This window comes from Filicampus tigris, chromosome 11, assembly GCF_054856515.1.
Source record: "Filicampus tigris isolate MCC_2025a chromosome 11, RoL_Ftig_1.0, whole genome shotgun sequence".
NCBI classification, from domain to species: domain Eukaryota; kingdom Metazoa; phylum Chordata; class Actinopteri; order Syngnathiformes; family Syngnathidae; genus Filicampus; species Filicampus tigris.
Window position 1 is genome coordinate 5,512,891 of NC_141227.1, and position 26,577 is coordinate 5,539,467.

Consider the following 26,577-nt stretch of genomic DNA (forward strand, 5'->3'; position numbering starts at 1 on the left):
CCATTCAAAAAAAAAAAAAAAAGTATTTCAGACTATTCAACTCATATTGAGAGTTCACAGATGCCCGTTGATGTGTCCAATACAGTGGACGAGCTGTATAACCAAAGCAAGGTTCGAATTCTGAGACTTTATCTGTGCACCAAAAAGAAGACAGGTCAGCAGCCCTCAGGAGATGTGGACAGCGCTCATACAGTAAGTCAGCCCACATTTATAGATGAAAATCACTGAAAATGACCAGAATCAAGCCACTGAAGAGCTGTTGGTGGGAAAAGGAATTTTAGAATTTCCAAACCACCATGGAATTGATGATGGAGCTGCCACAAGTGGATATCTGGAATTTAACGGCACATTACCATGGGACAGTTCGCCAATGCTGGGTGAAGGGTGAATATTCTGATGGAGTTGTTATTTTAAGGGGTCATGACAGGCTGTAACTGTGCATGAAGCAAATTTAGAAATACCTTTTCCTGAAAAAGAGGATGATGCACAATATCAAACAATGAATCAGTCACTGTCTGCTCCAGTGCCCGTAGTGGAGGGAGATGTTCCAGTCCAAGAGGTTTCTGAATCCCAACTAACACAAACCTCCTGTACTGTAACACTGATTGTAAAAATGAAGTCACTGTCTCACTGACCTAATCAGTGCCTTTAAAGACCCAGAAATTATTGCATCTGACATTAACGTCAAATGCGTTTACCAAATGGAGAGCTTGAACATGGAGAAGGAAGCGGTGTTTTGCGAGACTGTCTGACAGAATTTTGGATGGATTTCTATGACAGTTGTACAATGGGAGTTGAAGTTAAAGTCCCATTCATCAGGCATGACTTTCAGTGTGAAAAATGGCAGGCTATAGCTAGAGTGTTTGTTTTTGGGTGGAAACAAGCTGGTTACTTCCCAGTGAAACTTGCAATACCATTTCTGGAAGAGGTGCTGTATGGCTTGACAACCAGTAGTTTCAAGGATTTACTTTTGCTGTATGTATGCTGTATGAAGAAAGATCTATGCTGCAGAGGGTTTTGGATTACTTTAATTCAGTGGACACAGATGAATTGCTGGATGTACTTGATGCACATGAATGCAAGCAGGTCCCTACCAAGGACACATTGCTCTCTATTTTGACACAAATAGGACACAAGGAAATTATTCAGGCACCAATGTATGTAATTAAGTGCTGGCGTCCTGCTATGGGTTCGCTCGCAAATTTACTACCACCAGGAGGTCTACATCATTTCATTGCACACAAAAAAACAAATGCAAAAACAGTGAAGGAGCTTCTAAGCTTTCCTGAGGCGATGACACCAGCCCAGTTAACAGTTTCTTGTTACCTGAAAAAGTACATCAGGGAAATTGATTGCAACAGTCTTCAGCGTTTCCTGCGGTTCTGTATTGGATCAGACCTCGTGGACAAACCCATAATCAGTGAGTTTATAGAAACCACTGATTTCCTCCGCCGTCCACAGTCTCACACATGTGGATGTGTACTGAAGCTACCCATTGGTTACTACAACTATCGAGATTTTCACAGTGAATTTAACAGCATTCTAACAGCTTGATGTGGGTAATGGATGTGGTGTAGGTACAGTAGTACAAACAAGTATTGGATGTAACAGCTCCTATGTATCCTGTTGTATGCAGGGCTGTTAGGGACATTCTCGATGACCTTTCACTCACACAAGTGAAATGAACACTAATGAAACACGGACTATTGAAATCTTCTCACACTTTACTAAAATGCTCTCACACGCACAGTACTGAAAACACTCACGATACTCCACACTGAGATGTTACACCACACTAAAACAATCCCATACACACGACTGAAATCAGCACGTGCTTTCATATACTTAAATACACAGTTCAGTGCTGTGTATGAGTGTTTCAGTAATGTCAGAATTTCAGTAGTGTCTATGACTGTATATGATTTGTGTGTGTGTGTGACAGGTAATCCAGAAAAATGTCCATAATGGCCACTGAAACAGATGTTCTAACCAGTTGTACACTGTACTATGGAAGCCCATTCCCGCCAGTAAAAAAAATAAAAATAAAATAAATAAAAATGTTTTTTCTTTGGAAGAAGCCCATTCCGCCAGTAAAAATAAATAAATAGATACATTTTTTTTTTTCCTTTGGAAGAAGCCCATTCCCGCCAGTAAATTTTTTATTTTATTTTTTTTTATTGCAGAAGCCCTGTTTCCATCCATCCATCCATTATCTGTACCGCTTCTCCTCACAAGGGTCGCGGGGCGTGCTGGAGCCTATCCCAGCTGTCTTTGGGCAGTAGGCGGGGGACACCCTTAACTGGTTGCCAGCCAATCGCAGGGCACACAGAGACAAACATCCGCACTCACAATCACACCTAGGGGCAATTTAGAGTATCCAATCAACTTACCATGCATGTTTTTGGAATGTGGGAGGAAACCGGAGTGCCCGGAGAAAACCCACGCAGGCACGGGGAGAACATGCAAACTCCACACAGGGAGGCCGGAGCCGGGATCGAACCCACGACCTCTGAACTGTGAGGCGGACGTGCTAACCAGTCGACCACCGTGCCGCCAGCCCTGTTTCCGCCAATGGATTTTTTTTTTTTTTCAGAAGCCTCTTTCCCCCAGTAGAGAAAAAAAGGGCGGGTAGGAGGTAGGAATGTAGGTATACTTACCTAGTGCAATCCTTTGCTTCAACGTAATGGGCTATGGGCTTCCCATACCGTACCACATACATTGCAAAATAATGTACAAAAATGCTATCTGACTATGCGTGGAATTAAAGAAGGCAAGTGTATTTAGGCTGAATATCATTATTATTATTGTTATTATGATTTTTAGTATTGTGTCGCACCAACTAAAAGATGTGACTTTGAGAAAATTCTCTGATTTTATGAGCTACATAAAGTCATTAAACTGACACTTTAGGATGATCTTCTAACAAGTGAATCACCTAAATACTTTAACTGAAATATTAATAATAATAGTTTACCATTTCAACTGTTTCATCTCGAGGTGCCTTCAGTTTAGGGCCTTTTCACACTTCCAAAACTTGTATGACTGAATGTTTGTCTTACTCCGAGTTAACTGGTTTAAACTCATAAACACACCCAAAATCCTGTTGTATGCTAAAATGCTAGCTGCTCAAGTAAAGTTGCACAAAGGCTTTTCAAGACTTTTTATAATTAATGCCTTATGTTTTTGATACCAGACATGCTAAGTTTACTTTTAATTTGTATTTGAGTAAAACTTCTGCACAATAAAATACATTTTCCTGCGCTACACAAAGTGTGTGTGTATGTGTGTGCGTGTGTGTGTGTGGTCGACACCTGCACTCAGGATTGTGAAGGCATTGGGCAAATAATAACAAAGGACTGTTTGGAATAAATGATTACCATTTCATCTAAGTTACAACATCTCACTTAAAATTTGAGATACAAGTAAAATGAGTTACGACCTGAGTCACGGAATTGATAAACTGGTAAGTGAAGGTACTGCTGTCCTTGTATGACAATTAATATTAAATTGCACCGCCAGATGAGCAAATAAAACACAGTTTGATGTTCCAGGAGTGCAGTGTTATTATTGCCTCAGGTTGAAGACTCTGGCTTTCTGAACAGAGTTTGTTAGCTCTCCCGCTTACCTTAGAATGTGTTTGTCTTCCCACAGTGCAGAAAACATGCACGTTGTGCAAGTGGAGAATCACCCAGGTGTGAATGCTAGCATGGAATAAGTCCAAGTGCAGGATAAGCAGAATACGTAAGTGGGAAATTGATTCAAAGATCCGTTCCACACAGTTAACTCCTTTATCAGTCTATACTGTATCTTGTGCCGAGTACACAATTTGTGTGGAGTCTGACACACACAAGTCCTCTTTTAGAGCAGCAACAATGAAAACACTAGTTTTCACCGCCTGTGGGAGTGCCATGTCCCTCTAGTCCCTCTAATCGTCCCAAACCGGGTCAAGTCCCGGCTGACGTGTTGTGTTGGGCAAGACTGCCTTGCCAAGCCTGCACAACACTGGAGTGCTCTTTTTCATGTGCGTTCCCTCCCTGCATTATTGTTCTTACAGGCAAAGTATGCCCTCTAGTGGACGCCCATTTCACTGACAAGAGAAACAAAACACTGAAAGCTATGACCCAGAAGTGGAAGACGTTCATTCTCCTACTTATTTTGCGATAATCATTTTTATTGGGAAATAGCACAGTAAAAAGTGAAAATGTGCAACAAAACCTGATAGTATTGTGTTATTACGCAATCTTAAATATTCCCGTGATGTCCCTTGGTTTGCTCCAGTCCGCATCATCATCATCATCATCATCATCATCATCATCATCATCATCATCATCATCATCATCATCATCATCATCATCTTCATCTTCATCTTCATCTTCATCATCACATCATGATTGTGGTTGCTGTCTTAAACAGTTGTAAACAATTCAATCCACTTACGATACTCCCAGCTGGTAAGTGGATGTGCTTAGGAAATTAGCCAGCTAATGTTCTTTAAATTATGTCACGCACAGACAATTTCAAAAATAAAATATTGATGGCGGCGGGGGGGACGCACCGAGTGTATGTGTGTGTGTGTTTGAAAGGTCTGAGGGGCTGTTTGTGTGAGTCCAATGCTTGTATTTTCAAATGAAGAAGAAGTCAACCCAAACACTTTTTTTTCAACAATATGTTCTAATATTTTTCTTCATTCCACACAAAAAAAAAACAGCAGCTTTCTTGGAGTGTTGTTTTGCTCTTTAGACAGAAGTTGATTCATTATCATCATGAAAAAATATACAGTGTATGCTGTATTTGTAAAACAGTATTTTACAGTAAAACTACTTGTGATGCTATGGCCAATAGCACTCATTGCATCCCTGGCTTCCCTCTCACAGACTGACATTGGACATGATGTCACATAATAGCCAAATCAGCGAGGCAAAATCAACAGCAATTGCATCTCTCTACTGATGACAGTCTGTACCCTCAAGCCTACTGTTAAAGGTAATCCAGGTTGACTGGACTACGAGTTACTTGTTTCAGTCCATGGAAAATGCTGTCAATACAAGAGGCCGGCCAAGGTTTTCGCATGCCAACAGTGGACTCAAATGTCTTGACTGTATCAATTCCTCACTCAATTGGACCTGAAAATAGTACTGATGTCTTGCTCAGTCTCTGACTATGGGACTTAAGTCTAATTCACACGTAACGATTTATTTTTTTCCAGACTGACGGAAAAAACTATAGGAACAAGCGCGAGTAATAGTACAAACCGAAGAAATTTGGCTAACAATTAGCTTAATTGCTGGTAAGTACATTGAGGTTTTCAATTTTATTGTGGTGAATGACTTGGAGGACACAATTACCAACCTTCAACGAACAGTTTTTACGTTTGTGTTTGGCAACAGCACAGGCCTTAGTTTACTTCCTAATTGGCTACTGTCACTTTTCTTCTTTTCAACCAAATTTTAGTTCATTTATGCATATAGACTTTTATTTTTCAAATCATGCTTTGCACTGTGGACCCAGAATTCTGGGGTTCTGATGATATGTGCTCTTTTAGTGGGGTATGATACTGCAAGATTTGGTATTGATCCAATACACAGGCAGTATCTTTGCCTTTTTTGCCCTCCTCCCCTCTTTCTCCATCCACTTCTCAGCAGTAGAACATCTTATGCTTTTTATTTTAATGTATTTTTGTTTTTTTATACAAAGTATTTTGACGTAAATTTTGACTCAAACGGTGAAATCCGACATACACGGAAATTTGTGTTCCATCACCAGTGTAGGAACGGAACTCGTTCGTAAAATGAGGACTCCCTGTACATACAGTATATATAGAGGCAGTCCTCGAATGATGACGTACGTGACCTACAACGTTTAGACTTTACGACGCCTTGCCTCCTCCTCCATTTTGTTCCCAGCACCACAGTGACTACTTTACATGCAGTCAATATTCGGGTTAAAGTCAAAATTCAGATTTCTGAAACAATATGAATATGCCGTTGACATGATTGAGCAGACAGAGTTGCTCTGGCATTTGAATAACCCACTGTGCACGGCGACTGTGGCGGTGTACGATTTCCTCAATGTTTATATAGATTTTTGTATGCTTACTTAACATTTACCCACTGTCTGCAAACTTTGTGGTTGTCATTGTATCATTTTGTGCCTGAAAATGAAGTTCTTTTTCCACTCTGCCATCCATCAGGTCTATATTTTTCTGCTGATTGTTTGTGTGTGTGCATTTGTGTGTGTGTGTATGCAATTGTCAGGGTCAAGCTAGCTGAGTCTAGTTATTTATCTGTTTCTGCTGAATCACATGATGACATCCAAACAAAAGTGGGGGAGGTGCAGAAAACTGTGTCTGCGCCACGCTTTGACTGCCCAGAGCGGCACTTAAGTTGTCAGTTGTGAGTAGTAACACTCGGGCACTGATGACTAACGCCCACCGCAAGACATTTGACAGGGCCAAAACTGACTGGAATGGACCATCGCGAATAAAATAAGTTAGCGACTGACACCGCAACAGTAGCAATTGTGCCTTGCGCATCTACCAAAGGTCTGCAATGGAAAACAGCGAACTTGTATGTGGTTTCGGGGTTCCACAAACAGTATATATGTACTGAGGCAGAATGAAGGAGCACACACTGTTAACTGTACCTGCCGCTTTAAGGTCCTGATACACCAGACCGACGTCGGAGATCGTTAAGCGTCGTTGCGTCTTTAAGCGCCGTCTGATTAGTGTAGCGGCCACCGTCGTAGTGTCGTAACCCGTCTGTAAGCGTCTTGGGGGCGTTTACGTCTGTTGAATCGGCGTCGCCAGTCGTGACATTTGGTCACTCTGATTGGCTGTTAGCTAGCAAATCAGCGCGCGGAGCACCAACGTGAAGTGAGCACGCCTCCGCTGACTTAATCTTCTTACCTTACAAGTACAAGAGCAAGGGTTGACAATGTAATTATTTCACAATACTGTGTCAAGAACATCACGTTCCATCACGGTTTACTTCGCATGGGAGTTCATCGTGAGCGAACAATAGAGCCGAATGCATTGTTTACATTGTTATGATCAGCCCCCGGCCAACATCTTTCCGGTTGGAGTTTTCTACCCATGAGAAATGGTGACTTCCGCCGCCGATGGTATGGAAGGGTGTTACATCTTATGCATGCACAGAAGGTATTTTAATGGTCAGCGTCGCGGTCTGTCATTGCGGTGTATTTTTCCAGCGTGACGTGCCTACAGCCGGCTGGACGCCACAGGGGGTAAGCGTCTGTCACTGTTGGTGAATGTCGTTTTGGTGTATCAGGGCCTTTACAGTTGTGGATGTCAGGATCATCAGACTGGTCCATCACAAAAAAATCAACCCGGATCTGGATCGGACATACAAGCACCCACAGGGTTATTGGAGGGCTGACCACGGTTCAGATAGCAAATGAGTGCGGCCAATGATCCACAAAAGCCATTTTGGAAGCTTAAAGCCCAGTTGTTTTTTTTTTGTGTGTGTGAAAGCTCATGTGCAGTTTTGATTGTCTGTTATATCTGTGAGATTGCCATGTTAGCAGTTGTTAAATTGTTCTAATCAGCCACAAAACCAGTGGCAAGCCTTCAGACACTATTGAAAACTAGTTTCCGATCCCCATATACTGCATGACAGCTCAGACGAGTTTGGCCGTGTCACGCGATGTGCTTAGTTTTATTGACGTCTCTTTGATAAAACAACAGCATTGTATACAGTGTAAAAACAAGAACACATGTATCTCATGCCACTGATATCAATCAATACCAACATCAGCATCGATATTATCAATATTGGGAATGATCTGAGGTCGACTGGTTAGCAAGTCCGCCTCACAGTTCAGAGGTCGTGGGTTCGATCCCGGCCCCGGCCTCCCTGTGTGGAGTTTGCATGTTCTCCCCGTGCCTGAGTGGGTTTTCTCCGGGTACTCCGGTTTCCTCCCACATTCCAAAAGCATGCATGGTAAGTTGATTGGACTCTCTAAATTGCCCCTAGGTGTGATTGTGAGTGCGGATGTTTGTCTCTGTGTGCCCTGCGATTGGCTGGCAACCAATTCAGGGTGTCCCCGGCCCGGAGACAGCTGGGATAGGCTCCAGCACGCCCGGCGACCCTAGTGAGGAGAAGCGGTATCGATAATGGATGGATGAATGGAATGATCTGCCCACCACCACACATGTACTGCACTGAGAGGAGAAGGAAAAATGAAGCCAATCCATGCAGTGTCAACCCTGTGTAACTCCATCAGATGCAATGCCTGTGGTTGTATGGTTTGCTAAGTCATTTCCAGAGGTCACAGGTCATTCTGCCAGTACTGCCTGGGTTTTCGTGTGTGTCACCTGACTCATCACCTACTGGGTCAGTACCGACTGACCGATCAGTCCGTCTTTGACAGACTTCTGTTTTGCTGACGGCTGAGCAGAGGTGGGTGCGTCAGTAAATATATTTTGAAGGGTTTGATATCTCCAACAAGATAAATAACCACTGCAAGTTCCTGTCTTGCACCATCCAATCAGATTAGTTCGCTGTTTATCTTAGACTAATCACAAACTTAGTGAGGACTCTGCAGTCACTTTCCATGTGACTATCAGAGTCTCTGTCTCCGCTGACCTTTTTCCAGGAGTTGCAGAAAATATATATAATGTATAATAAATATTGAAGCGGTTTAACAATTACAGTTATCCAAGCAGACCCCTTCCTGAGCAGATCAGGGAGGGGAAAAAAATCACTCTGACCACGCCATACAACATAGGATAATCAAACAGGATATTACTTCGAGATGTCCAATAACCGGACTTTGCTGACTTTGATCAGAAGAGGGAAGCTGGCTCAAAATGTTTCCGACAATGACCATGTATGTACCTGGAATGTCGAGGGTAATCAATGTGTAAATATGTTTAGGCATAGTATGCAAAAACTCAGATCTGGAGTAACATAAAATATCATCTAGATCTGTCTCGACCTCACAGGTTGGTTTGAAAAGCGGTTGTTGGATACATTATTGAGTAGAACTGAAGCAATGAGCATAAATGATGCTTAGCGTAAATGGCCGGTAAATACGGGATGTAACTTTTATGGAACTGTGTACAATTATGTACTCTGCTCATTAAGGTATAATTTCTCTAGATTTGCATCCCCTCAAACACATTCACAAATGCTTACAAATCATGTCCATTTATCAATACACAACAACAACATTGCAGAATGGTTGCAACCAACTACCGGTACATTTGTAGATGAATTGCTGTGACTGAAGATTAAAACAAAATGTATTTAACACAACTTCCTGTGGAGGAAGTGTTAAATGTGTTAGCTGCTGATAATAAAGCTATTTTAAATCAAAGAGCTGCTATTTGGAAGTACTTTATGCTTGGTGATTTTTATTTCTGAACTGCACATTGTGTGAACAGATGGAGGAACACGCCATCAAGCTTGATCAAGCTTAACAATTTAGTATTGGAATGGAGCCTATTAAACCATTTGCTGTCATCCCATCAGTCTCAGAAGTGATTTATCCCTGGGTGAACTCATTAAATGGGTTTCATCCAAGTCACTAAGCATAGGATTGGTTTTAGTCTCCAAAAAGCTACTTTGTCTGAGGACAGTGTAACGTCCAATAATATGCAGAGTACATTGTTCGAAAATAATGTTGTTTTTAATCTCTCACTCTGATTGTAATCCAAATGATAAAGGTACTTTTCTCTTGTGTTTGCCTGTAATGAGTTTGGTGTTGACTAGAGCTACGCGATATAATGCTATATATCGTAATGTGATATAAAAATATCCATCATGTGATACAACCCTGTTTTGTTTATACATATTGTTATTTTAGATTTGAGGGAATCCTGTAGTTTATTTTCTTCGGCTTCTTCATACTTACACAGGGCAAGAAAAGGGACACACTGAAATACTCAACCTCTGAAACAATTCATTTATTAGCACTTTTACTGGTAGGTTGGCATACTTGAGTGTTCCTCAAAAATTAGTTGCAATACCAGATATTTTAAATGGTTGTTATTTGATCCGTGGCTATTTGTCTTTCATTTTATTTTTACTAATTATCTATTTATTTGAATGGTTTCTACACAACATAAAAATTTCATAAATAAATATAGAAAAGTTAAGAAAAAAAATGACATTCATGTAATGTGAGGAAAATACTATATCGGGATATATATCCTTATCAGGATATAAAATTACCTGTATACCGGGATACAAGATTTTATCCATAGCATTGGTGTGAACCAACTGCAAAGGCTCAGTAATTTCACTTTGTCTTTCTCTTGACAGATCTCTTGATCAGTGTTGTGTGCATAATTAACCATCAATGATTAGCTTCTTGAATAGAGTGAGAAACGCCAGCAAACTGTGGGAACCTCCACTGCGCAACAATGTTACAGCGATAAAACACATGCACCCCAGATTAGTCCTGATGCCGAGGCCCTTGTTTATGGCAGCCTTCATCAACAAGTTCAAGTGCATTAATTGCCTCCTGTGTGGATTGCAATGAGGTCTAATGAAAATTAGATCCTTCCTTCATGAATCATGAGATTAGCGGATGGACACAAACGTTTTATTCCTGACTTGTGTGAACTTTACTACTTTCACTTTACTAATATTCTACTTATCTATTGCCATTGTAAAAGTAACTTTTGCTGCAGTACTGTTTTTTTCATCAACTGATTACCAGTGCACTCTAAAAACAGTTAGGTTAAAAATAACCCAATTTCAGTCAAAAATGGACCTATATATACATTGAGTTAAGCATAAAAGGACCATAGCAACTGCAGAGCAACTGATGCATCACGTAAACAACCAGTCATACCAGTTTACATAATTACTCTAAAAGCATGTACATTTTGATAGTTTGGAGCTGAGGTGTGGTGGTTCTGCATTTATTTGATTTTGCTTGTATTTCTAAATAAACTGGAGGAACAGGCTCTCTCTCGCTCTCTCGCTCTCTCTCTCTCTCGCTGCCTCTCTCTCTCTCTCTCTCTCTCTCTCTCTCTCTCTCTCTCTCTCTCTCTCTCTCTCTCTCTCTCTCTCCAGCCCATATACCACCCCCTCGGTTCTCCCCTCTGTGCCGCCTCCCCCCCTCCTTCACTGCACCTGCTCCTCCCCATCCTGCCTTATTATCCTCATGTTCTCTCCAAGTGATGCTTCTGGGCTCCGGGAGCGAGTGGCGCAGACTCCCCCTCGCAGGACCGATCTCTTGGGATTATTTTCTCCAAGATAGAGGCACGCTATTGACGGACGGATGATTCTAGACATGTGGACTTCTAGTGAGAGTCAGATGGAAGTGGACAGAACGACAGGGAACACGTTGTGAGAGGGAAGGAGAGTGACTTCGGGGAAACAGGACTGCCCGGAGCGTGGACATCAACGAATGTTGGTTTCTCTACATGGCATAGAAAGGACGAGTAACAACATGATCTTTGACTAACAAAAAATAAAAACAAAAACAAAAAAAAAAAAAAGGGAGAGGGTTTGCAATGAAGTGAGTAGAAGAGTGCAAGCTCGATAACTTCGCCATGAAATCAGTGTTCTTCAGCCGATTCTTCATCCTGCTGCCTTGGGTCCTAATTGTCATCATCATGATCGATATTGACAGCAAAAGAACAATCTGGACTCCGATCGGTGTTCCGCGCAGCAGGGCGCAGCATGCAGCCCGAACACCGGGGCTCGGTGCCGCTAAGAACCACTCAGCCCTGCCGGTCATCTACGCCATAACTCCCACTTACACGAGACCGGTGCAGAAAGCCGAGTTGACCCGACTGGCCCACGCTTTCCGCCAGGTCCCCCAGTTCCACTGGATCGTGGTGGAGGACTCCACGATGCGCACGGATCTGGTGAGCCGCTTCTTGGCTCGGTGCGGTGTGCCTTACACGCACTTGAACGTCTTCACGCCGCGTAGGTTCAAGCGCGTCGGGATGCCCCGTGCCACCGAGCAGAGAAATTTGGCCCTTGGCTGGCTCCGGCAACACCGCACACGCCGGGACGCGGGGGTGGTCTTCTTTGCGGACGATGACAACACGTATAGCCTGGAGCTGTTTCAAGAGGTGACCCTTTTTACATTTTCATCACTTGAATAAATAGACCTTTACTGGATTCGTTTTACACCATTAATAGACTTGAGCAATGGTGTGATAATCCCGAAATTTGAGTTTGTAATATTACGGGGCATGGTAATTGACTTTCTGTATAATAGCTTGCTCAACACATTTCGACATCATCTGTGTCAATGGTGGAACACGACAAATGAGAGACTTTATATCTGGAATATATTATTCAAAAATATGAATGACAAAAAGAAATACATAAGTGGCTATCATATATTCTTCTGACGTCGATAAAATAACAATAATGCATATTGCACTCAAGTCAACAAAAAATAAATAAAACACACTCTAAAAACAGTTGGGTTAAAAATAACACAATTTTGGGTAAAAAATGGACCAATCCACAAATTGGGTCAATTTGACCCACCTTACGTTGTTTTTAACAAAACAGCCCAATTTTTTGGGGATGCAATTAATGACACAACCATCCCATTTACCAGGCGTGGCAGCACTGGGAATCCCCAGGTATTTGCCATGCAACAACTACAAGTTATCTGCATGAAAATATATGCGTACCCCTTACAACTGTGCTTCAACTCTGTTGAAATATACAATACACATTGGAAAGAGCAACTTCTGCATACTGAGCTGCCACACATTTAAGAAGTAGAACCAATTCAGTGTTCAAGGTTTTTGTTGGTGCTTGAAATCCCGCGAAAGGAAAGCTGTATGAATTCAATTACTCTTTGTAAAAAGTTTACCTGCAACACAATATGAACTTTCTCTTTTGTGCTCTTCCATATACCACCGTTTTGAATTATCCTCCTTCAGATCTTAAAAGCTCATTTCCATATGCAGTGTAAGCTTTGGAATAGGTTTTACTGACTTGTCCTTCCTCACTCCAATTCTGCCTATTTATTCAGGCTTGGGAGTGACACTGAATTGGGCTAGGCTTGGTTATCACAATGCAGTGTTCCCTCACTTCCTTGCGGTTCAGTTATTGTGGCTTCAGTCTATCGCGGGCTTGTTATTTGTGACCATAATACTACTGCAGGTTTGCGTTTTTGCTTTAAATGCGACATGGTTTCTTTATGAACTTTTATTGATGAGCTTCATTGCTGCCAATAGATTTACAGATACGTGGAACATTGTCACATCTGACCAATGAAATTACCGAACATGTCACAGCGGACCAATGACTGTCCAAATCAGCCCACATACTGAATATTCATCAGGCATTTCCGTATTTTATTGGGAGGCTTGTATGACAAAATCTTTGAATCCAAAGAGCAAATATTGCTGAAGTTTGCCAGTGGGTGCTGACAGCAAGGAGTAGTGTCAAAAAATCTGCTATCATTTTACGAACGGGTTTCAAATGGCTGCACTACTACGTGGTGAAGCAGCTTGCTTTCTGACAAAAAAGTCAACCTGTATCACGGCGGTATCATGGAACATATCATCCACGATAAGTGAGGGACCACTTTAATTCAAATATCAGTTATAATAAGAATAAGAATACAAAAAAGCAAGAATAAGAATTCCTTATTCATTATATGTATGTAAAGCGTTTTTACCTTCCAAATGTAGTAAAGCAGAAAAAAAGGCACGATTCCAAATTGTAGAAATAAATTGGATATGACTCGACATCCAAATAATTAGGTAATGTATTTTTCCAAGGCTAGTAACATGAGCATGATGGGATACAACAACAATAGGAGTTAAGCTGTTTAGTTACGGCATCAACACTCTGAGGATACACGACGTGATTGTACCTGTGCCAGGGTGTAACTGCAGGGAAAAGTCGTTTGAAGGTATTCCCAAAATGGAACAAATTCAAAGGAATAGAGGGAGAAGGACTTTTTATGTTGATGGGGGCCCTGATTTCCTCAGGGAGGCTGAAACCGTGTTTCACCAGGGAAACCTTCATTAAATCCAGGTATTATGCTTGTAAATCTGCATGGCTGTGTGGCATTAAATGATATGGATATGCACCTGTGAGAAAAGGAGAGTTGTGTGAATGCTGCCATGAAGATTAAATGAGAACACAGCAGGCTTGCTGTTTGTGCTTTTGTTGTTCTTACCAGTTCATTCCAATCAGACCCACATACCTGCACGGAATTAAGAGTCAAGGTTGTGATTAGGTTGTGTCAAAAGGTGGCATTGATCTTGTCGGATAAACACATGCAGGTTTCATCCATCCATCTGCTTATCTCGTGCTGGGTGGCAGCGCCAAGTATCCCTGCTTGGTGGATACTCCCCGGACAGATCGCCACTCAGTGACATTGCTGCAGATCAAGTCGGACATTTATTCACTGTCACATCCACATTCACTGTCTTTGGTTCACCTAACAGTCATGTTTTTGGAAGCCACACATGCAAACCGCATTAGAGGGTGACATTTTTTCGGGAATCCTGCTGGCCGCAGGAATCCTGGGGGATTCCCACAGGACGGGAGTTAACTTTGAATTTCATCACCGGATTGGGACGGTACGGGATCAAAAGTTTACACAAGTAAACGGGAGTGAGATTATCCAGTAGGGGGGAAAAAACTCAAGAGAGATGCACAGCCCCATTTTTAATGTCAGTGGGAGTAGTTTTCAGAACGAGATGGGACAGGATTTTTTTTTATTTTTTAACTTTGTTCCGGGATAGGGACGGAACAGGATTTTTTTCTGTGGGAGTTGGATGGGACGGGAGTGAAAATCCATTACCCTGTCACCCTCTTTGCATTGACAGGCTGGAGTCATGATTGGGACCTTCTTGCTCTGCGGTTACTGTCCTTCATTTGATATAGCCTTTTTAGTTTAATAGCCATAATATCTTTGTTTCAAACAGTTAGAAAAACACTCCAACATATGCGAATGAGAAACAATCTCTAATTGATGAATGGATGGACATGATTTATATTAGGTATCTTTTATAGTGTTTTAATTGGTTATGTTTTGTGCCTCTTAGTCGTCCCCTGCAGTTTGGAAGTGTACAATAAGTGTGGTAAAAACAAATTCACACCCAGGTTTTGCCATGCTGGAGCCGGGTATGCTCAGTGCTGAATGTGCCACTGTAATTCTCTAAAAGAGCGTCTGTTTTATTCTCCCTGATCGAAGCCTGTCCTCCTTCTCACTTGCTTCCTATTTCATTAGCAGCACTGCTGTGCCAGTAATGGTCTGTCATAGAGAGACAATGGGCTGTCATGCAGCAGGAATAACCTGGAGCGAACCACAGCAGGCTCTCGGCTGGATGATGACAAAAATAGTGTAACATAAAAAGTAAGCTTTGTATTTGAAATGAAATTCTATTTGAGTTACATTTGCACAGTGCTTTTTTTAATATTTTTAAAATATTATGTTTGAACATCATAACAGTGTCGTTAATTTTCCTTCCACCTTAAATTGAATACAGGCAGAATTATTAATTGATGAAAAATTTAAATACGTGTGTCATATGTGTGGTGTGTCTTTTCACAATACCAGCACATAATAGAATTTTTTATTTTCTTTGTTGATTTACAGAAGAAGAGGAAATCAAGTTATAATCGGCAGTAGCCAGGTGGGTCCTGGATGCAAAAAGGGCTGTCTTTCGTTTGTAGGCAAGGCAAGGCAGTTTTATTTGTAAAGCACATTTCGTACACAAGGCAACTCAATGTGCTTCACACAAGCAAAGACACAACACCTACAAGCATTTCCAAACACAACAGTTAACAACATTCAAAAACAAAGCAGAAAAAACAAAATTAGCTTACAAAAATTACTAGAATGTACTTTGACAACATTTAAAGACATTAACAGAAAACTTTAAAAACATTTAAAAGTAAAGTAATTAAATAAAAGTGGATTTCTGGAATATAGTTTAAAAAATGATTTTAAATTGCTTAGAGGGCCTTAATCAAACGTATGAGAAAAAAGCAGTTTTTTAACCTGGATTTGAAAGCATTTACACTCGGGGTTGACTTCACCTCTGTTGGCATCTTATTCCATTTGTGTGCAGCATAACAGCTAAATGCAGCTTCACCATGTTTACCTTGAACTCTGCACTCCACTAATTGACCCTAGTCTGCAGATCTCAGAGCCCTACAGTGTTTATGATTTGTCATTTGTAATACAACTGTAGATCAAAGCTTCATGTTGGGTTATCATTTGTAATCCATCCATCCATTATCGATACCGCTTATCCTCACGAGGGTCGCGGGGATCATTTGTAATGCTTTAGGTAAATAATGCTTATACAGCTCCTTTAAATATATTGAATGTGCAACTCAAGAATTATATAAATTAGGCCCATAAACAGAGCTTTAAAAATGCTGTATTTGTAATTAAATTCATTATAACAAGTCAGAATCCACAACAATAACATTTGTAGTGATAAAAACAAGATAAACACATGAATATAGATATGTTGCACTAATGCATTTAAACATTCTTATTGTGTACACTTTACATGGTTTTTATGCACACATTACTTTTTAAATATTACACATTTATTTCATATGCAGCCTTGAGCTTATTTCAGTTTTCCTCTCTTAACTTATGCACCTCCCACCCTATGCAAACATGGTCAAAAGTGATGGAACCTATCTGTTCAGAAAGAAAAAACAAACCATGGTCTCTGAAATCATTTACAACCCATGAGATCTGAGTCTGGCATTTACTGAAATCCAGACTGACAAGACACAAAACCCGTCCTTTAGACAGATGACCCAACACTGTAGTTTTTTGCCTTTTTTGCGAGCCACATCAGCCCTATATTTAGAGTTGCAAAAGAGACAGTACCGATTGTATAACATATTTCTACAGTATATATTGCTGTTGTTTAGCCTTAGGCTAATTATATAGCATCATTTTGACAAGTACCTTTCATACTGAATGGATGTGCAGTTGGCCAATTATTTAGAAACCCTGGCGGGGACAAAATCCATCTCACGGCTGACTCTACCCCTGCCACTATTCTGCTTTGTTGTTGATTACACATGAAAGAGACTGCCCAGTCTGTTATGCCCTAAGAGACTACAGCAGAATAATGAGCTAAATGTGTTACAAACAACCCCGTCTTCCCCCTTATGAAAAAAACATTGGTACGTAGCAAATGTTTAACAAGGCTCCTCACTCTCTGACTGGAGAGAAATCAGGTGGAAAGGCAATTTGCATTAAGACAAGCGTAAAGAGGTGTAATTTTCAGTTAGTGGATGTTGGCAAGGTCACTGTTTTGCATGCTTTATTATGCTCATTATATGTTCCTAAGTTTCCTCAGAGCCAATGGTAAGTCAAAAAATGCATGACTGCTCATACATGCGATAAGAGCTTGATTTCTCTTTCAGACAGGGTTTTTCCTTTTTGCTTTTGAAGGTACAGTTGCGCTGTCCAACAGGCTTCAACCTAATACTGTGTGTAATTTGCATGTTCTCGAACTACCTGTGTGGAGTTGACTTTTTTTTTTTTTTTGTTGTTACACTAGCTTACTTCAGCAGTCCAAAAACATGTGTGTTAGATTACTGAAGACTCAAAATTTCTCGTACGTGTTGTATTTGTGAATGATTGAGCAGTTCAAGCTACAGCGGCCCCTTCTGAGATTTTCTTTTATATAGAACACTTCTCACAGTTTTATCTGGTTTAAAGTTTGCGTTTGTGCCAGTACTTGAGACTTCAACACAAGCCAAAATAGTATCCCTTTCTTCGATTGTAGAGCTGGACATAGTGTCCAGGGAGAAGGAGGACCACACACTGAGAGGATGCTGACCAAGAAAGAAGCACCTGCATCAAAATCGACACCCTGAATGAAGCAAGTGCATTTGTCCATTTTCATCATTTTTACGTGAATTGTGTTTCCGCGTTATAGACATTGCATTGACGTGAACATTTTTTTTAAATTCCAAAATCGGACATAAGTGTTTTTCACAGGACAGCGACGATATTCTGGAACACTTCATAATCAGCATTTGTTTAGAAATGTAAATAAAATACATAACATTCACCAAAGATTCAGATTATTAACGACCCTGTAAAGTGAATTCAGAGGTTTGGATATAAAAACCTAGAGTAATTGCTGAAATCATGTGCTAAGAAAGGGAACTAAAGGCCTAGATAGGCCAAACCGACGTCGGAGGTCGTGAAGCGTCGTGGCGTCTGCATGCGCCGCCTGATTGGTTTAGCGGCCACCGTCGTAGTGTCGTAACTCGTCAGTAAGCGTCTTGGGGGCGTTTACGCATGTTGAATCGGCGTCGCCAGTCGTGACATCTGGTCACTCTGATTGGCTGTTAGCTAGCAAATCAGCGCTCTGAGCCCCAACGGGAAGTGACAAATGCGCCTAAATAGTGAGCACGCCTTCGCTGCCTTAATCTTCTTAGAAGTACAAGAGCGAGAGTTGACAATTTAAGTATTTCACAATATCGTGTCCAGAACGTGATGGTTTACTTAGCGTGGGAGTTCATCGTGAGCGAAGAATAGAGCTGAATGCATTGTTTACGTTTTCTCTAATCAGCCCCCAGCCAACATCTTTCCGGTTGTAATTTTCTACCCATGAGAAATGGTGACTACCGCCGCCGATGGTATGGAAGGGTACATACATCTTATGCATGCGCAGAAGGTACTTCAATGGTCAGCGTCGCTGTCTGTCGTTGCGGTGTGCTTTGCCAGCGTGACGTGCCGACAGCCGGCCGGCCACAGGATGTAAGCGTCTGCCACTCTTGGCCAACGTCGTTTTGGTCTATCTAGGCCTTATGTAGTACTGAATTATGGCGATACATGACTCTATTTTCATGGCTGGCGTAAATCCCTAATGGGTTAACTCTGCACAAAAGTAGACCTGATGTTGGTAATCGTGCAGATGAGTGCAGGGCTGTGTTGCTTCAGGAGTGACTTCTACCACTACAGTGTGTGATTTAGCTTTACATCCTGGAAATGCATCTTCCCTGGATATGGCAATTTACAGAACAGCTCAGTGCCGTTTTTATTCCCAAGTGTTATGTATCTTGTGTTATTCAAGATACTATTATATGCGCTGCAAAGTATTGTTTCGTCCCACATTCCAAAAACATGCATGGTAGGTTGATCAGTCACTTTAAATTGCCCCTAGATATGATTGTGAGTGCGGATGTTGGTTTGTCTGTGTATGCCCTGTGATTGGCTGGCAACCAGTTTGGGGTGTCCCCGGCCTACTGCCCGAAGATAGCTGGGATAAGCTCCAGCACAACCGCGGCCCTTGTGAGGAGAAGTGGTTTGGATAATGGATGGATGGATGGACAATTTAATGAATCAAATACTGGGTTGTAAATGTTGGTAAGTTCTTGTGACAGTGTTTAGGCCAGCAGAGAAGGCCTTGCTGGCGGTGACGGCTTGCCATTGACAATACAGTATGTTGATTAACAATGGTGACGACTAATCAAGTCATCCGTACTTGTAGCCACTTGAGCGTGTTAGCCATTTGAGTCTCCATTCAAGCAGTTAGAGCAATGAAGACATGCATGTTTGTGGGTCCTCCCTCCCTTTTTCCTGAAAAGCCGACTGTGAGAATGGAGTAGCTTTCAGCTGACATCAGCAAAGCACAACCGTTTGATGCAGCTGCAGAAACCTGTCATATGCAAGACTTTCGTCAGACCTTGAATAATTTAACTCCACTAATACCAGACAGCTTATTGCTTATTTCCTTAGTTGCTTATTTTAGGAAGCAGGTGGTGAATATATGAAGCAGTGATGGAACTCAAGACACCTTTTGTCGAACATACATGCAATGAGACCATTATAAAGGTATTATCACTGTCATTTGGAACACGTACATATTATTATACTGTCTTTTTCAAATCTGAACAAATCAGTTGTTGGCTCTGCCAAGTACAAAAAGTTGGAATATATATATATATATATATATATATATATATATATATATATATATATATATTAATACCAAGATGTATTTGGCTGAAATATGCCTATGTGAACTACATTACAATTAGATTTGCAAAAATAGTCGTTTGTGTTTTGTAGCTGTTTGGCTTCTTTTAAACAGGTTGGTTAGTACATTGACACAGATTAAGCGTACAAGCAGTGAAATCCAGGACCAGGCCTTAACCAGTCTTTTATGATTAAAATATGACACAAAAAGAATCTGTCATATTTGGGATCAAACAACCGGGGGGATATGAGAAATTCAATTTTCCCAAGTCCCTGTGAGCAATTATCATAATTACATAGCGTAGTGGGAGAAGTGAAGGTGGGGGTTGTAATGTCTGAGAAGCGAAGTGGAAAGGAGACAAACCTTGCTGGCGGAAATCATCCCTTGTTAGGCGGGCGGTCGGAAAAGAATGGAGAAGAGAGGATGGTGACAGGAAGGCAGGCGGCTTTTAAGGACCAATGTAAATGTAAAAAGGTGTTATGCATCAGCTGCCTGGGCTTTTTTTTCTTCTCTCTGATCTGGCAATTTAACTAGGCAGGCTATCTATGCTCTTTCCCCTCTGTGAACAGTAAAAGTTTAGATTGGTACTAGCATTTTTATTCCAAAAAACATTGTTAAAAGACTGTAAAAAACTGTGACACGGTTTTTACCCTCCTATTAAGGCTATTTGACCCCATTCAGTGTTTAACATCTCTAAAGTCGTGATTGACATTTTTCTTCCTTCTTCCTATTTGAAGACTTTTCTCATTTTAATGGGGAAAACCGGAAAATGTCAAATTGACCGGACAATGTTTTTAATATCCTAAACACATGCTGAACGCATTGGTGTCCTTTTGGTCGATTTGAGCTGAGGCTGTTTCAGCTGTATAAAAATATATATATCAGAAATGTCAGCATTTTTCTGGTTGTTTTGGAGGATACTGAGGTCACTGTACCATACGATTTATAGTCTTCAAAAAGCTTTTGGGGCACTGACATAACATAACCATAAATATAAGAACCATTGATTGTTCAGAATTGCTTGACCGATTCTAAAGCATTTGAATTTCTTGATTCTTGAGATGCTGTTTGCTCTGTCTTTATGCTTTTTCACAATTGACGATGACTTCTAAGGAAACGTTTTCCATTAATGAGGTTATCGTAACCTTTTTTTTTTTTTTTTTTTGACAATGAAAGTGACATAGAGGAGAATATGTCTGATTATAAGGTATCCTCATCTGATGAGAATGAATACTCTCTGTGTTGACTCCACTATTACTCACTTCTGCTAATGTCATACAAATGTTTCCAGATAGCCTACGGATAATGGATGTATGGATAACGACTAAAGATAACTTCAGAGAGGAAGTGAATATATGTGGACATTTGGAATGACTTGGATGTGACCCACTTGCAAGCCAACATTGGGTCGCTTATTTTGGCAGGAGTGAAAGGTCGAAATAACAGAAAGCCTTTGGGCTGCTGACACTAGAAGGGCAATATTTCTACTCATGTTTCTCAACACATTCCGTGTTTTTACCTGTACCATATACTTTGATGACAGATAAACTACACTGAGGAAAATACCTCACTTTGAGTTGCGTAAAGCACTTGACACAACACACAAATTCACTTTTTTCACAAGGTTATATGTTTCTTTATGATGTTCTGATTTTATTGTTTTAAATTTAAAATCCTTCAAAATTTGGAGTCCCGAGGGCAAATCGAAAAGGAACCTAATGCATGTTGATAACAAACAAATGGTTTAGATAGCATTAACTTAGGCAACAATATGAATTACAATCCCTTTCTGGCACTTTAAGTTGCTAACATAAATTGACAACCAAATATAAATATGTTAGCAAATTTGAAGGTAACATCGGTTTAATGATTTCATGAAATATCAGCGTATAATACTAGAGGAGGCTTTTTTAACAATGCCATGAATGTGTAATTGAGTGTCAGTGGGTGTTGTCTGCCTTTTGCCCCAAATGACTGTGGACCCCGCATGCAATCCTCAACTGCATGTCCTATAACGGAGCTGTGCTGATGTGCTGCATCACAAGGTCGGCACATGAGAATGAGCTGCCAAACTGTTCTGCCTGTCCCTGACATTAATTTGGCATGGCTGCTACCTCTACTGCTGGATTATCAGCGTAATATTTATTTTCCATCTGTGTAGTTTCGACGGAATGGCCAAAAATATGCAGCGGGAATACTGCAGAGAAACAGCCACATTAAAAACTGCAAGTTAATCCACATTCATCACTGTTCTTATGCAAATGAAATTCTGGTACAGGCAGCCATTGACTTATGTGAAGCGCTGCCCGTGAACGTTATAACAACTAATTACAATTATTTGGGGGTCATTGAAATGCATTCTTTACAAAAAAAACGAAGTCTTCGTCTTTCAGAAAGAACTGCTGATTTCCTCACAGAATCAAATTTTAAATGGAGCTTGCACTTTATGAAGCAAGCGCAGTAGGAGCACACAGTATGAAATCACCTTCATCTATTTTGTTTCAACCCATAAACCCATGAAGCATTCAACCTTCACGCATATAATGCACCATTGCATCCCAGTTTCATCGCTCATCCTCAGCCCCACTTAATTTGATTCATTCATTTTCTCCTCGCTCAGTCCTCTGACTGCCTCTTCCATGCATATTAATAACATGAAGATAAAAATACACATGATTAAAATCACACCCGAACCCTCATCGTGGTACACAAACACCGCAAAGCTCTTTCTTCAGGGCAGGAGGTAGAAATTGATGGATTTGATTTCATAGACTACATTGCTCGGCGTATGCACAATTCGTTTCTCACCTACAGTATTTGTTTGCCGGAGAGAAGTCAGATTTGATTATCTGATGGACCCGAACTGCTCTGAGACGTTGTGTCCCGGTTGCGGGTCCAATGACTGTTATTCTGCACCCTCTTTTGTCTACCTGCGTGTCACATGTGTTTACCGACTGAGCCGGTGTCATTTGTCACGACTCACTGCTTGTCATTTAATGTGCAGGAAAGATGAATGATTTGTTATTGCCGGGTAGCGTTTGCCCTCAGGTGAAGTGATAATGAGATGGGAGCTACTGAGAATTTTTAATACACATCATTGTGGGCCGTTGGCTCCCAGCTGTAAAAGCTAAATTGATGTGTAGCAGAAGCCTTTACAGATTCATCAGTGATGTTAAAACACAGATCAGAGAGGCTAGGCTAGGTCAGCTCTCAAAAGCGCAAGTAGACCAAGTGCTCATAAAGTATGAGTCATTTCATTCACCGATTCCTATTATAATTCAGTAAATATAACGAGAGTAATTAAACTATCCTGTCTCCTGTTAGCTCTTCAACAGCTACCAAAACTTCAGATCTTTTATAATAATACACTTAGTTACCATCTGTTGAAACCTACCATATCAATTTATGGACATTATTATCCATGCTTTATTTAATGGTTGTATTTTTTCATGTAGAAACACGTATCACACTGTGGCAGCAGTACACTCAGTGGACTGGATTTTATTTCCACAAAGGCTAATGTGATTCAAATGTAATTCATCGGCATGTATGTGGAAACTGGCAATCATGAGGTCCTCATTTTACAAATGAGCTCCATTCCTACGGCGGTGACTTAACGAACGCGTGGTCAGGATTATAATAAAACATATGTAAAACACTTTAGGCATACATATAAATCAATCAAATGAAAAAAATACTGTGGTAACTGTGAGTACGTAGACCTCTTTGTGTGTCGCTCTGCTAGTTTATTGAGCACCATTTTTAACATCAAAATGTTCTATGGTGCAACTTTCTAGCCAACTCTTCTGCTTGTCATTTTTCCTTGTGCTAGAAAAAAAAACAAAAAAAACATGGCAGACCCATTATACAAACACTCAATTTGAGGTGTCTGACCTCCATTTCTGAAGTCTGGCAAGTTGCAACAGCGTAAGCTTCACTTGGCTTCATGATCAGTCCGTTGCACCTGACAGTCATGTCGTCCGTGGATAGGCTGTGGGCGCGTAGTTTTTGCCTGTAAATATTGAAAGCATGAAACATTATCATCGTCAGCCTTGACCCTTTCCCGAACAGATCAGGAAGAAAAAAGTCATCTTTACCCAATCCACAAAAGACAATCTTTCAGGATCATCTTAACAAACATTGAATGAAAGAGATTTATGGAATTATAACATTAACCGCCAAGGCCGTCTGTATTGGAGGTCGTTTTGTCCGAAGGCTTTCGTCTGAGCATATTGTCTGAGGCCATTTTATTTTGATAGTTAATGGTCCAATTCCAATTCCTGACAGACGTTTTCCCAGCACTGTTTTGTCTGATGGTGCGGTTTCAAAAACACGGCACCTTTTTCCTGACACTTGCTGACTTTTAAGATGAAGTCTGATAACTGATGCTATGATTCCAAATACTTGGAAGATGTACAGTAACTATCCCTCAAACGTTTCCCTTTTAATCTTGCAACTGACAAGTGAATCTGACATCTGAGGATGCCCTAAAGTGTGCAATGTACCACTGGCTGACAGCTGAAACATAACAAGAATTTAGTAACACGCCACAACTGGGCCACTGACAACTAGTGTGGGGGAAACTCCCTTTGTGTCAAGTTGTAGGAAAGTGATTGCACTGATTCATTCTTATGCATACAGTACACTCTTTTGCAGAAACGTGCTGTTACAAAAAAATGACTTTTTCTCACATGGTGGCATTTTGCCAAATAGAATAATTTTGACCTTATAATGGATATTTATTGGATCATATTGCATGCATTTTTATTCACAGTTCAGGTACTGTCATCAACTTCAGTTTGATGGGTCACAGTAAATCAGTAAAATCTAAATTGACTGAAAGAAAACAGACAAACTGGGATTGGAAAAAAGAGAGTTTACAGAAATATTGGTCAAAGTCCAAACATCTGTCAAATCTTCCAATATTAGATGGAAGATGAAAGTCTTATACTGACATGCAGATGCACTGGCACCCAAGCTTAAGTGCTACTCTGTTTCTGAGTCTTCTATTAATCTCTAAACCTCTTTTTCGAGTATATTTTTGCGGGAGGTGAAACTTATTTTCATGGGTGTGGCCATCTTGGAAATGGGAGTTGGGAACACATTGCTGTGCTGATAATTCAGGAAAAATTCTGAGTGCAATAAAAGACTGCGCTCCTTACAACAAAATTGGAACCAAAGTTTAATTCGGATCTGAAAGATCTGCATTTCTTTCATACTTTCTACATTTTACTTTTTGCCAAAATTGAGTTACTATTCAATGGCTCAGCTGGAGCTTTTCCAAAAGACTCATTTCTTAACGATTATACCTTTCATTTGCGCTTGGCCATAGCCAACTTGATCTTAACAAATGAGTCTCCATTTGAGCCTCAGTCCTTTGCAGATCGATACACACTGAAATAACTTATTCTGTGAGTCAGCATCATTTTTATTTGTTTGTTTCTCCAACTATCACCCATGCTACTTTCACGCACACACGTAAACTGTAAAACTGTATTGAAAAAAACTGAAAAGGAAAAAAATGCTGCTTAAAGGTTTTTGAAGAGTTGGATCAAATGTCATAGAAGCTATTATAAAATTGCAAATTAAATTTACTCCCCCCAAAAAACAACAACAACAGCATAAGATGAGTTAATAGTCTGAACTTTGGCATTGCAAGCTTCACATTATGTAAATGATACAAGATGATTTGTTGCTTACTAGAAGTAAAGTAACTAATCACACATTTTATAGTCAATGACAAAAATAAAAATGAGAAAACTTGCGTTTTCACATCAAAATACAGTTCAGTTTGGTTGAGTTTTGCTTTCCTGATCTTGAAAAAACCCGTGCTTGAAAAAACCTGTGCTAGATGGGTTGTCCTTGAAGCTTGTGAGTTTGTTGTTGATGACAAACGTGATTAAAGAGCTTCCGCTTTCTCCTCAGAGATGTTTGTGTTCTCCGGTTGAGTCTGGATTTACTGTTCTCTCTACTGAGAAATACAATTGTATGGAAACTTTCCTGTATCATTATTCTTTTTCCCCCCGCCTCAGATAATAGTTGCTCGCACACATCTGAAAACCGAAACATCTCAGCTGAAAACTGTTCTCAAACATCACAAACAAATCAAATATTCATGTATGTCACAGGTGTCAAACTCAAGGCCCGGGGGTCAGATCTGGCCCGCCACATCATTTTATGTGCCCTGCCAAAGCAAGTTATGTGCATCAACTTCATGTTTCTTGCTAAAATACCAAAATTGCAAATTGCCTGCACGCAAGCAATTTTGTTTCCAGTTCCCCTTTTAAAATAAATGTAATAATATTCATCTAAAAAATGTTTTATTGGCCTCTGATTTCAAAACTAGCTATCCATCAATTTGCTGTGTATATGTAATATGAGGGGATTATACATTTATTTGAGGTCACAGTCATAGCGGCCCTCCTAAGGAAACCATAACTATGATGCGGCCCGCAACAAAAATGAGTTTGACACCCCTGATGTATGTGGTGGCAATGAAAAAATAAACTCTATTTTTACAGAAGAATAAAATTTAAACCTATTTGTTTATTTATTGGCAGTGGACATTTTCATGTCATCTTCCAAACCGCTTATCCTATATAGGGTCGCGGGGAGTTGCTGGAGCCTATCCCAGCCATCAACGG

The 26,577-nt window shown here is 40.5% G+C and overlaps 1 protein-coding gene across 1 annotated transcript in view; it reads left to right on the plus strand.

The window, feature by feature from the left end:
• The first annotated feature begins 11,125 nt into the window (after window positions 1–11,125).
• The window catches only part of b3gat2 (beta-1,3-glucuronyltransferase 2 (glucuronosyltransferase S)), a 47,088-nt gene continuing 31,636 nt past the window's right edge, over window positions 11,126–26,577 (plus strand). Inside the window, exon 1 of the mRNA XM_086045884.1 lies at window positions 11,126–12,052. Within this exon, the coding sequence (XP_085902010.1) occupies window positions 11,525–12,052 (528 nt within the window). The 5' untranslated portion in view covers window positions 11,126–11,524. The remainder of the gene's footprint in view (window positions 12,053–26,577) is intronic.